Source organism: Polistes fuscatus, unplaced genomic scaffold (assembly GCF_010416935.1).
Source record: "Polistes fuscatus isolate 324 unplaced genomic scaffold, CU_Pfus_HIC Scaffold2, whole genome shotgun sequence".
NCBI lineage: Eukaryota > Metazoa > Arthropoda > Insecta > Hymenoptera > Vespidae > Polistes > Polistes fuscatus.
The window spans coordinates 10137684-10151341 of NW_025113096.1; the positions used below are offsets into that span (position 1 = coordinate 10137684).

General features: G+C 31.5%; 1 protein-coding gene across 4 annotated transcripts in view; it reads left to right on the forward strand.

Moving 5' to 3' along the window:
* Positions 1-5038: 5038 nt before the first annotated feature.
* LOC122517085 overlaps positions 5039-13658 on the forward strand; it is a 108787-nt gene continuing 100167 nt past the window's right edge. The window contains exons 1-2 of one of the 4 annotated variants that reach the window (XM_043635426.1): positions 5039-5328; positions 9349-10055. In XM_043635426.1, the coding sequence (XP_043491361.1) occupies positions 9833-10055 (223 nt within the window). In that variant the 5' untranslated portion in view covers positions 5039-5328; positions 9349-9832. Of the gene's footprint in view, positions 5329-9261; positions 10056-13658 lie in introns of all 4 variants that reach the window. The other 3 variants (XM_043635425.1, XM_043635427.1, XM_043635428.1) reach the window with 3 other exon arrangements.

Consider the following 13658-nt stretch of genomic DNA (forward strand, 5'->3'; position numbering starts at 1 on the left):
ATAGAGAGAAAGAAATAGTCGACGTTCAAAGTATCCAATTTATTATTAGATAGTGTGTAAATTATAAAAAGGTTATTTTTAATATTAATTAGACATTATTATCACTCGACATACTTGAAGTAACATTACTCTCTTTTACGTTGTTTTTCTCTTCTTTTTTTCTTATGATTTGTTTTCTTTAATTTTTTTTTTTTTCAATTTAATACACATTAGATAGCAGTTTATAAATGAAGCTGTATGTCAGCCACGTTATTTAATAAAATTTAAGAAAAGGAATGACAATTCGTATTGAACGATCCTTAAACCCCGTCCTCCTTGTTTTTTCTTTTTCGTATTTTTATTGCAGAAAACTGCTGAGAAGCATGCTGAGATTCTACAATATATTGTCCATTTTAGAAGATTAGGACTACCTCGGAACGAGATACCTCCCAGTTGTAATTATTGTTGTCTCGAATATGCAGTAAAGTATGTGATAATAGGTTTAATTGTAAATTATTCTTTGATGGTGTTAATTAACAAAATTCTATTTACAACACAACGGTGGATATAGCAATGGTATGCTTACACATGCTATATGGTTTATTATTTTCTAGGGTTTTTCTTTTTCAAGTAAACCGCGAAGAACAATATTAAATTTAAAGATATTTATTCGTATCATAAAAAAACGAAAATTAAATCATGTTTACAATGTGAAATATCGTAATTTATAAAAATTCTAATAAGTTGGTTGGTGTAATGAGAAGTACCCGGTGTGCAGAAAAATTACGAAAGTATAGCCGAGTTAGTTTGCGATAGTAAATGATTATTTAAAAGAATTATTTTTTAATAAAATGTAAAAATTTGTTATACAAAATCAAAAGCAATTTTTTCATAAAATATTTTAGACATACACGTGCATACTGGTTGAATTATCTAAGATTGCGGGTGGGTAAATATTTCGATTATTTTTTTGTGACGTTGAAAAATTTCCAAATAAAACACGAAAATTTATATGTTTCTTATTTTACAATGATTGTTAATCGAATCAAGATAAATTAAAAATTATCAATATTTCTATTATCATGATAGCTGCGAACAAAAATATTGATTTTGAAGTTTACATAAATATTGTTCTCATGATATAATACAATTTATGCCGAAGATACGTTTTTTTCTGTAAAATTTATTATTACAATTGCAATATATATTAAATAAAAATTGATACAACCATTACGACAGAAAGTCGAGAATAATTGAAAGTCTTTAATGATCAATACCGTAAGATTATATTTTTATGGGCAGCGAATATAATCATGTACACAGTCATATATATATATATATAAATTTAGAATTTTAAATTTGCTTTGATTTATTATACAACAAATTGAAAAAAGTCAAGAACATTATGTTCTATTTAAAAAAAGCTCAATAAATTCCTATCATTTACGAATGTATCCTGTAGATAATAGTTTCTTCTCCGACTATATCAACTACTTTGAGAAAACATTATATTTTATCGGAAGTCATATGATACCATGAAAAATAATATAATATCACGTTCAACATTACTAAACTGTATATAATATATACAATCTTATTGTTCGTTATAGTATACTAATTAGCGAGCTTCCGTTTAGCTGACGATACTAAATTGAGCTTATATAAAAATAGTGAGAGTGTAAGGAAAGGAAAAAAATAAAAAGCACAAAAAGGGTCGTTCAATAATAAGATAAAAGAAGATAGAGGGTTAAGAATGAAAGAAAAAGGTACCAAGGTAGAGATAAGACAGTGACCTCGTAGACTGACTATGAATCTTATTGTTAGACTACTCGACGAAATTTTTCCTCCGAGTGGGAGAAGAATTTTTTTTTAAAACATGTCCCCTGAGAGTTCTTTTCGTTCGCGTCGTGGATACTATCTTCTATAAAAGAAAAGAAAAAAGCGTGGAATGAAGAACGTCGTGTTTTGCGAGCCCACAAGAAATCTTCATTTTTGTTTTCTCTTCGGTGAAAAAGATTGGAAAAGATTTGACGTTATTTGTAGTTGGTATATCAAGAATTATTATTGTTTTTTTTCTTTTCTTTTGTTTTACATTCAAATGTAAGAAATTAGAAAACAGGATTGATATTTATATTGTATTAAAACCGATACATTGGAGAAACTTCGTTATCGTGTATTTATTATTAAGTATTTATTTACGCTGTAATCATTAAACACACAAGCGTCGATCTTCTTTGAATTGAATTTATCAATAGGACTATTTTTTATTGATCTCATGTGTGTGACTGTTAATGCTATACAAATCTAACTGATCTCTCTGCGAAGTCCAAATATAGAGAGAAAGAGCTTTTAACTGATCTGTAACTATCAATTGATTATATCAAATGTTTCATGAATTTGAAATGATAATTTATCAGACGGAAAGAGCATTATTTGATTGGAATGTTGTCATTTGAATAAGCTGGCATTTTTGTTTGTAAGATAACTATCCTAATAATTAGTTTCTGTTGGTATTAGTTTGAAATTTATATATATATATACAAGTTTCGAGTACATTTCACAATTGCTAAAGAGTAATTAGAGAATATCTATTATATGTTCTATTCTTGTTCTAACAGCATATAGTTCAATTAAATGAACCAATTCTGCTTTTAGTTGACATTCGAAGTCAGCAAAGATATATAAATAAAAAGAAATATAAATAAACGTGAATAAACTTCTCGTTATCCGAATTACAATATTTTGCTGTTTATAAGCATAGAAAATGTATAACATATTCAATTTAAATATGCATATAAAGATAAAATTGTATGTTTATACGATCATAAAATAATCTTCACTTTTCGTACAGTATACGTACACGTGCATGAGCTTTCTCAAACTGCCTGACTATAAGAACTTAATCTTCCAAACTTCCACGTTATTATAATTAAAGATGTATTCTGTTATTCTGTTACAATGAAGATCAGCGTGTTGCTCGTTTAGAGTTTTAGCTGTTCTTCCTTCTGCCTTTCGTATTACACTGGCTTGTTCCTCCGATACTTTTTGGTAGGTCGTTTTCCGATATTTCTCGGAATTCTTTCACTGGGATAAATTTTATGCACCTAAAATGTAGCGAGGACCAACTTTCTCTTAAATAAACATGGACAAAGGTTTTATAATATTCTATCGACACCTAATAATAGAGTAAGCTTTCCTTATGCGCCGTATTTAATCTTCCAAAAAAAGGGTGAGTGGGTGGTGGCGGTATCTATATTTTTGCTATGCTTTAGTTGTCGAATCTAAAGTTGTATATCTTACAAATTATATTCTGAAATATTTTACAATTTACATTTTACCCGAGTCTTGCCGAAACAAATACTACAAAAAAAAAATTAGAATAACAAACAACGATTGAAACTTTTCTATTGATTGAGAAGAATTTAAAAGTGTCGACGTGAAAATAGCATTGCACACTGTATCCGTAATTCGTCTCCGATTTTCAATTTGCGTGGCAGGTCCAGTTTCAGCCTTTCGCTAAAGGAGAGAGCAAATGAACGTACGAATTGAAAAACGTCGGTATTCTGGGTATGTCATTGACGTCCATTCGATCGTACCGTTGTTGAGAGAAAGAGAAAGGGAGAAATATTCTCTTTTGGGTTTCTCACTTCGATTGCAACGAATGCTATATTACCTTCTCTTCTTCTATCGTTTTACTACTTCATGATTATTTCCAACAAATTTCTAGTCTGTGCGATTGTATTTTTGATCAAAAGACCGTTAATAAAGCTTAAAGAATTGAAATGCTTTTATCCATGGGATAAATGGACATTAACACAATCATTACGTGCTTTTGAACAGGTTTTAACTTTTCTAATTACGCTTAAATGAAAATAAGTTAAATATCCTTACAGTCAAGTTGTTAATACTTCCCGACGGATTTTCATCATTTTATTCTTCTAAAATGTTCTACATAATAATTTCTCATTTATCTAACTGCATACATTGAATTATATGAAAAGTGCCAATTACAATGATTTCTTCATCAAAGCATAATGCATTTGACTCGTTTAAAATCTACCGTTTATTGTTAGTCGAATCTCTCGTTGAAATTTTCTACGTACCTATATAAAAGTAAATTGACTTATTTGCAACGTATATATTATATCATGGAACCATGGGAGAACGAATAATAGAAAGAAATTCAAAGAATTTTAGAATTCGAACATCAATTAGAAATCTCCTATGGCTTTTACGATAATAAATTGTTCTTATAATCACTGCAATAATTGTTATCAGCCCATATAGTTCTGTAAAATTTCAAGAACGATTTAGAATCCGTACAAGAGATAGACTCCGAATGAATTATCTTTCTAGATGAAAGTACTTTTTCTTCCGGACAGATTATACAAATGAATTGGTTAGAGACAAATGAATGGAAATAACTTTTCAAAGTATATACGTATAGTCTAACAAAAAAAAAAAGATTTAAAAGTATCGTTTTATTTGTTGAAAAATCTTTTAAAAATGAGAAACACGTACTCGGTTATATATAAATAAAGAACTCGTGTGGTTCATAATCTGAGCATCAAAATGTTTTTTGATGTATTTCGTTTATATGACGGCTGACTACTGATTGTCCCTGACTACTTCATGCGTTTACATATACGTTGTTGTATGGCTACGACAGTATTTTATTGCGAGAGTGGTATGTAAAACTAAAAAGGAAGAAAGAAAGAAAGAGAGAGAGAGAGCAAAAGAGAAAGAAAGAGAAAGAGAAAGAGAAGAATAAAAAAATAGAGAAAAATGAAAGAAATGAGATAGAAAGATAGATAGAATAAAGGGAAAGATAAATAGAGTGGGAGAAAAAGAGATAGAGAAAGTTTCCGAGAAATATAAGGATAGAAAGAGACGGAGAAAGTGAAAGGGAAATAGTGCGAAAAAGAGAGAAAGAGAGAAAGAGAAAGAGAGATAAATAAGGTAGAGTAAGTTTAGGGATGGATAGTGGTAGAAAGAGATAGAAAGAGTGGGGGTTGGGTGAGAGAGAGAGAGAGAGAAGGGGGATGGAAGCAAAGTAGTAGTCGGTAGTCAGTCGGCGGGCGAACACCGCGTGCGACGCATCGCATTCGCTCTAATCTCGCGTTCTGGCTCTTTATAGATCTTTGACAACGTGATCTCACGCTCCAACAGAGTGCAACACGTGTGATAATACTTTCTTTTTTTTGTTTTCAAAAATAAAAGAATAAAGAGAAAGAGGGAGAGAGATAGAGAGAGAGAGACAGAGAGACAGGGGGAGTGCAGATAGGAATGACGATAATTCAGAGGCACGTCTTATCCTTGAAATTGTTTGTCCATCTCTTCGTATTCATTGTGTGTTTTTTAAATATGAATTTCGAATAAGTATAACCATTCCTTTTTTTTCTTGTATTCGATGAATTGTTTCTTTTATTTTTTTTTTATATATCCTTATTGTCAGTCCCTGTTTCTCTTATCTTGTCGTTAAGGAAAAAGGGACTTTTAATATAGCGTGTCGGAAGAGCAAGCATGCACCGGTCTGAACGTTTCTCACGATAGAAGCTCGTTCGTGGTAGCGATCTGGACCGATGCACGCCGGAGACAAAAATATCTTAGAAAAATCTCGGCGCTCGGCCAAGTGGCCTCGAGGTGGAGAAGGAGGAGAAGGAGGAGGGGGAGGAGGAGGCATACTCAGCTATAAGCGATTCTTTGATAAGATTATTTAGAGGGAGACTTTTGCTATCTTGGACAAGCAAGATGTATACGGAGATAACAGAGAAAAAAGGGAAAATTTAGATAGATAGTGATTGAGATAGATAACACGGAGACAAATGCGTTTAAGCATTATTATTCTGTACACGTGAAATCCCTTCGCGAATTCTTTTTAATATATTTTCATTTGTAACCTAGAGAAACATCCTCCCTCATTTCCCTCTCCCTGCCACCACCTGCAAATTGTTATTCATCTTAGAAAAACAAGAAGGCAACATCTTCGTTTAAACGACGAAAGACATGTCGACAAATCTCGATAAAGGGGATGGATGGGTTCGTTCGTTTGTTCGTTCAATCGTTCGTTCGAGCACAAACGTTTTAGCATTCAAAAAGATTTATAGATTGTGAAAATTATGGTGGTAGTATACTACGGAATGAGAAAAAAGAAAAAAAAATAACGTTGCTTCCTCGATTTATGTGATTATTGTGTCGTGGCACGATTTCGTCGTAATGTTTTACGGTGAAAAGAATTCCCAAGTGGATCATAAAAATTACAATGGTGTATATGACTTCAGAGGTTCATTTCGTTAGCTCAAACAATATTAGAATCTTTCCCTGGAATATAAATGTTCCTAAGTAAACGTCTGTAACAGTCTATGGAAGATAGATAGATATGACTGTATAAATTGTCGATATTCTATAAAGAGTTTAATGTAGATACAACGTTTATTCAAGTACGAACGTTTAAATTATTAATTTCATAATGTAAACTATTATTTTCGCGTAAGTTAAATGTGTAAATTATTTATTCACGTTTATTTGTTCGAAAAATTCAAACGTTCAAATGAAGTAGATTTAGCGAGAGAATTTGTTCTAAATTCTCTTTTTCTTTTCTTTTCTTTTCTTTATTTTACTTCTCTTCTCTTTATTTTTCTGTATAACGACATTTTCTTCTACAAAATAAATTAAAAAAGGGCTAAGACGATACTACGTCATTCGTGAAATTAAGAAAAGACTCGTAACTGTTACTCGGAGATTTTAAAAGAGATGAGAATGCTGATTGAAATTGTGCTATTACGTGCATGGAAAGTAAAGTACGAAAGGATAAAAAGTGATAGAAAAAGGAATAAACTACGGATGGGGATGTATTGAGAGAGAAAACGATAGAAATAAAGTTGTACATTTATTCAAACAAATTGTTTACTTTAAACGGGATGACTTTTCTTCGTGATTATGCACGTTTAAACGTACCTGCCAACGAGATGAACGAGAGAGGTGAGAGGAAAAAGTGCAACTGGAAAAAGTAGAAAAACGTGAGATAGAGTGGTTTTAAGAGAGAGAGAGAGAGAGAGACAGACAAAAGAAAAGAGAAGAATTTACAGTGATAGAGGCCGGACCATTGCTGGAGTTGTTTCTTGTCACCGACGAACCACCGAGCCGTTTTTATCCTTTATCTCAGATTTGTCGACGTTGCTGCCGACTAAAGGACCCTCTTTCCAACAAACTCCTTTTTTTATGTTTTTCATCGGTGAGAAAAAAATGCATTCACGAGAGAAACATAAATGCTGACTATTCCCTAGAACAAACTCTCTTTATTTTTATACCCTTTTCCCTTGTTGCGGTCTCGCGTTTTTAATAGAGAAACGTGAAGGTAGTTCACATTGATAAAATAATAAATTTACGTATTAGTATTGAAACATCTCATTAATCGTATCATTCAAGGCTATATTTTATTTGCTTTATTGGTAGAATTATTTTATAATTGTAGTGTGTCAAACGTATTAAAGCTGATGTACTAGAAGCTTGAGTTGATATCTTTAATGTTAGGATTTTGATGAAAATCATTTTAATGTATTAATTCAATGATAATGTATATATATTATACGCGCGTTAGTAATATTGCTAATATTAATAATTATAATTTTTGCAAATTAATAAATTTGCATTGTAAAATGAAACGATAATATGTATTCCAAACTTGTATATATTGTCATACAAATGCGAACAATAGCTTTACATTGTAAATTATTAAAAATATTAATAGTGATTTAACGTGATTGAATAGAAATCATTATTGATATCTCAAGAGAGAACTGAAAATATACTTTGTTTTAATTAATTGAATAATATTGAGTTTATATTCGTTTGTCATTAAGAACGTTTACTAATTAAGTTCTTAATTCTTCTACGTTTTAGGTGTATCCTTGTTCATTAGATCTTATGTTAACTCTCATTAGTTTTATTTAGACAGTTTTGAAGGAAACCTGGATGTCTCAAAGTTACTAACTATGTACATTTCAAAGCTTGGACAAATTTGTCCATGGTGTTGTTCCTTTCTCGAAAATTTAACAAGAAAGTTTAAATACCAAAGATCTTAGAAATAAAGAAAGAGAGAGAGAGAGAGAGAGAGAAAGAAAAAAGAGACAGAGAGAGGAAGAAGATTTTGCAACAAGAAATACGAAGAGACCGAGAGGCAAAGAGATAACTCGTTGAACGAATGGGTTATCGGTTTTCAATTTAGTCACCCGTACTTTAACACTTTCCTTTGCGACGCGGTATGATCACCTGGTGTGTACGTGCACATGAACATATATCTAGCCGTGTGTATAGATATACATACATATACATAAGTATTTGTACGGAATAGTTCAAAAATTAGCAATCCATTATTGTGAAACATTTTTTAGCTTAAATGGTCAATGTAGTGTTCACGAATTATTACTTTTACGTGAATTTCCTCGAATAACATAAGCTTGGAAAAAGAATATTCTATACATAGTATATATGTTTTATTAAAAAACTAAAAATAATACTGGAAAAAACTTAAGATATACGAAATGTATTATTATAATTAATTTATTATTATGATTATTGTTAGTGTTGCGAATGGGCAAATGTGGAATAGTTTTAAAGCAACAATAATGAATCAAACACGTCAAATTTGTGATCGATGCTTAAGTTTCAGAAAGATTAATTTTTCCATTGTTTTTTTTTTATGTTTCGTATTTATTAGATTTAAATAAAACAAATCAATTTTTTTTAAACATTTCTTCCAAATAATCAACTTAATTAATTATAAGATTGAATGTGTTATTTAAATGTTCGAATGATTCATCATGTCACCTTAAAGTACATATCAATATCAACATTTCGTATTTCATCAGAGAGATTATTCCAGAATAGTTTCTTTCTTTATTTCAATTTTCCGCGTTCAACTCGATCATAGTCTAAAACAAGCCGACGTATTATATCTAACTCAATCCGATTTTCCTCTCCCTATCTATCTATCTATCTATTTCTATCTCTCTCTCTCGAATCGACATTTCTCACTCGAAAGAGTCGCCCAGTTTCCGGCATTTTTTCTTCACGAATCGAATCCTACAAATCGACGTCGCGAACTGGGTTCGAACGTACCGCAGTAAATTATTTTTTGCTTCGTTATCTCGCCATTTTTCTCTTTTCCTCTTTCCCTCCCGCCCTTCCCCCCTCCTTCTCCCTCTCTCTTTTTCTCTCTCTCTCTCTCTTTCTGGTCGCATAGTCGCGATACCACAATCCCTAAAATATTTATGCGCATAGATATCGCTATCACGTGCGTCGGATCGTACATTCTATACGAGACAACACACCAAATCGATAATATCTCATTCGTTCTCGAACATCTAGCATCATGACGTACAGAGTTCGAAAGTATACGTAAATAGGATGTGTATCAAAAAATTGGTCTTACGAAGTCAGAAGAAAGGTCAAATTTATAAGCTTCTATATTAGAATAACGAATATTACCTATCTATAAATGCGATAGAATATTTGTCATACAGGAAGAAAAATGAAAGAAAATACAAAAATAAGACGAAAATGAAAAGATAAATAAGAAAATTTAAACGATTATTATTTAGTGCTTACGGATGGTGCGTGAGAGAGTTCGGGAGTAAAGAGTGAGGAAAACAATTGATAAAGTGTCATTGTGAAAAAATAAAGTTATGTTAGAATATGTTCTAGGTTATTAGTGTGTTGATAACGTGTAATGTTTTTGCAAGGATTTTTTATAAAAAAAAAAAAAAATCGTTATCTTTAACGTGTTCGGGATCGCGAACTCCGTCGTCGATCCGTACGGCGGAACGGTCACGAATTGTCTAGCGATAAATGAATGTTGTTACGTCGGTTAGTCGTGAACGTGACGGTGAAGAAGAACAAGAAGAAGAAGAAGAAGAAGAGGAAGAAGAAGAAGAAGAGGAAGAAGAAGAAGAAGAGGAAGAAGAAAAAGTCGAGGCACGTTAGCATCACTCGATTTAAATTCATAAATGTGCGAGAGGAGGAGCCCACAATGGTGGCTCGAGTCCCGCAACAAGTTCTACTGCTACTCGTACTCGGTAAGTGGAACCAGAATTCTCTTCCTCTCTAAATTTAGGCCTCTCGCCCGGGTTAACACGATCGTTCTGCGACACCTTGACAGTACACCCAAAGTCTATGATTTTACGAGTTTATTCAAGAAAACTATATCAAATGTCTTTATGTGTGAGTGTGTGTGTGTGTGTGTATCTGTGAGGTTTTTATATATTCCTTAAATAAAAGTAATCACTAAAAGAATATACACATTATAAAGAACGTTATTGCAGTGGACGTTTGATATACAAATATTTTCAAAAGAGATCATATACGATCGTTTATTATATTACACTTCAAGAAATATTATATTATAATACAATTCAATTATTATACATTCAAGAAAATTTCATCAAATATCTTTATGTGTGTTTGGATTTTATATATATTCTTTAGGTAAAAGCAGTCGCTAAAAGGCTAGACAAAAAGATACTACTATATTGGATGTTTAAAATAAAAATATTTTCGATAGAAATCATATATGAACGGTTATTGTAAACAATAGCGTTTGTTAATTATGTGTTACATATTTTAAAATGCTTTTAAGATTCCAACACGATTATGTACCTACTCGTGTACTGCTCTGATATATTCTACTTTATGTCAGTTATAATTGCGATTTTCTTGTGCTAGAGAAAAGTACAAAAGAGGGAAAAAACTTAGCCGACGAAAGGCAATGTAATTTACAGGGAGGTTGTAATTCGAGGACTATACCGTTACTCACGTTAAAACGCACGAAAGCTCGCGTTTCTGGTTCCTACATACGTTTTTCTGTTTCCCTCTTGTTTTTACTTTCTTTTTCTCTCTCTCTCTCTCTCCCATTCTTATTAAAAATATGCACTTATAAAAAAGAGAGAAAGAGTAAGAAAAAGAGAAAAAAAAATAGTAAAAGGAAAAGTAAAGAGAAAGAACGTTATAATCCTGTACTACGGGAATTCTTGTTTCCATCATACTTTTCATCGCACGCCCTTGATCTCGTTTCCGGAAAAAGATTTCGAATTTTATGTTATTTCCTGATTGCTTTTTGAAATCGTTGTAAAATCAATATCAACAGTGAAACGTTCTTTTCCAAAATGTCTCGTTAATTTTCTTTTTTCTTCTTTTTCCATTTTTCTTTTCCTATTTTATTTCTTTTATCAAAAAGAGATTTTACTTTTTCCTAGAAATGTTCTAATGGAGAGAGAGAGAGAGAAAGAAAAAGAGATAGAGAACTATCCGATCCTTCGAAGTGCAATAACGTGAAAGTAATAGTAGAAGTTTAATTAACCAGCCTCTCGACAAGGGTAGAAATGAATAAAGTTTCGTCAAAGAAAGGGTACGAAGGGTGTAGAAAGACCGACGTTTAGGAAGAGCAGGAAAGGAACCAGTACTTTCGTTCGTTATAATCAAACGGTGCAAGTAGTGAGTACCTGTCTTTAGTCAGACCTTCCAACGAGTTAGATCATGCGCAATGATAACCTGACGAATGCAATAGGAAGAGAGTAGGTACCAATAGCAATTAAAATCTAACTTTTCTACTACTTATGATATGTCATAAGTATATTTATTTAGTTTTTTTTTTACTATTTAAACGCAATCTCGTGAATATTATCGTAGATTTTTAGTGTTTACATTTTCTAACGATTTTTATGACGTATTATAAAAACAACGTTTGAATATTTGAAAAAGTTTATTTAAATATATTTACGTTACAAATGAAATTCAAATAACGTTTATTCGGTTAAATATATTTACTTTAGAAAACATTCCAATCAAGTCGGTAATAATTTATCTCTAAGCGAAATTTGATTTATTTCATTCCCTGGGGGTAATATTAGGAAGTTATCATCTGAAATGAGATATATATATAATAGTACTTGAAATGAGTAATTACTATAATCGGTAGTATTATACATATAATATACGTTTACAGTATCAGGTATCTTTATCGTAACTTTTGATTTTAAACGAATAATAAGTAAAAACATTAAAAGAAACAGAAAAAAAAATTTCTAATTATAATTTATAATTATCGACGTTTTTCCACGCATTCATTCTCTCGCTACTTTATAAACATGAGACCTGAAAAATGCCTCGTCATCAAAGAATATCTCTGGAAAAATTCCTATAGGTCTATTTCACTAAGTTCATATAATTCCGTAATATAAAAGGTGGTGACTAAAATTGGTGGAAAAAGTTAAAAACACCTCTTACTACCTTTTTATGTATTCGACACGACACGACACAACACCCTTTTATACGGTGTACGAATATTTATGCAATATTTATGGAGACAAATTATAAAAAGTATTTACTTTAATAATAATAATAATAATAATAATAATAATAATAATAATAATAATAATAATAATAATAGTAATAATAATAATAATAATAGTACTTATTTACATACAATTTCTAACTATTTCTACGCGTATTATTCGTACAGCTTATGTATCATTAGTTACAATGACTTCGTTAAACATAAAGAGTAATGAGTGATCATCGTATCGAAATGCGATAGGATTCTGCATCATTAATTGTCCGTGCACATTCGATAAACAATTCTGTGCAGCCGCTTTGGCCAATTTGTGGGTTTACAATCTGGCGTCAGTTTCGTTCGATGGGTCGATTAAACGGTTTATCGACGCGCGAATGGCACATTATTTTCACAAATAGTGATTTTTCCGGATGGTTACGTCATGTTTTACGTGAATATTATCCATAATTAAAGATACGGTATCTGATATTGCATTCGCGATAGTTGATCATTATTTATCTTCTTTAACGTTTACGATACATCTATTGGCATACTTAGGAGAAAAAAAAGAATACCAGGAAAACAAGAAAAAAATGAAATGACCAATACGTTCAAATCGTTTTTATTCGTAACGTAACAAAAAGTTTCAATATAAAAAAAGTATGTCAGTTGTTGTAAAAAACAACATTCCAATTTTTTTTACATATACTGGTATATACATTACTGTACGTACAAATTCTACAGATTCTATGAATTTTATGAATACATCTTCGAAAGCAATATGTAAATTTCTGTGCAACGTTGCTCGCCGATATGTGTCACATTGGAAAATACTAATTTTCGATCCAATTGACAAATGCATCCGCAAAAGGGAAGGAGAAACTGATAGGAAACTCATACACGTAAATTATATTCCATATTCATACTTTTGCTGTATGCGGGATAAATAATTTAAATGCATTTATAACACACGCACACAAACACACAAATACACACACTCTTTCTCTCATTCCGTTTTTTTCTCTCTCCCTTTTATGTATATAGTTCAATAGATATCACAAATAGGAATACTCGGAATTGATTAAACATCACAATAACAAACTCGAACATGGGTAGATTAATCAAATTTGAACGTTTAACCGATCACGAGACAATACTTTCTCGAGATGATCGCGTATCCTTTTAGAAATTTCCTTTTGAGATTTCAAACGTTTTCCTGATGCACACGACAACCATTAGTCAACCGTCGAGACGGAAACATCGATACGCTTTCGGCCGATCATAGAGAATGTGCATACGGTTCTAGCCACATCGTTAATACGTTGGGAAACACTCGATAAACGAGGAAGGC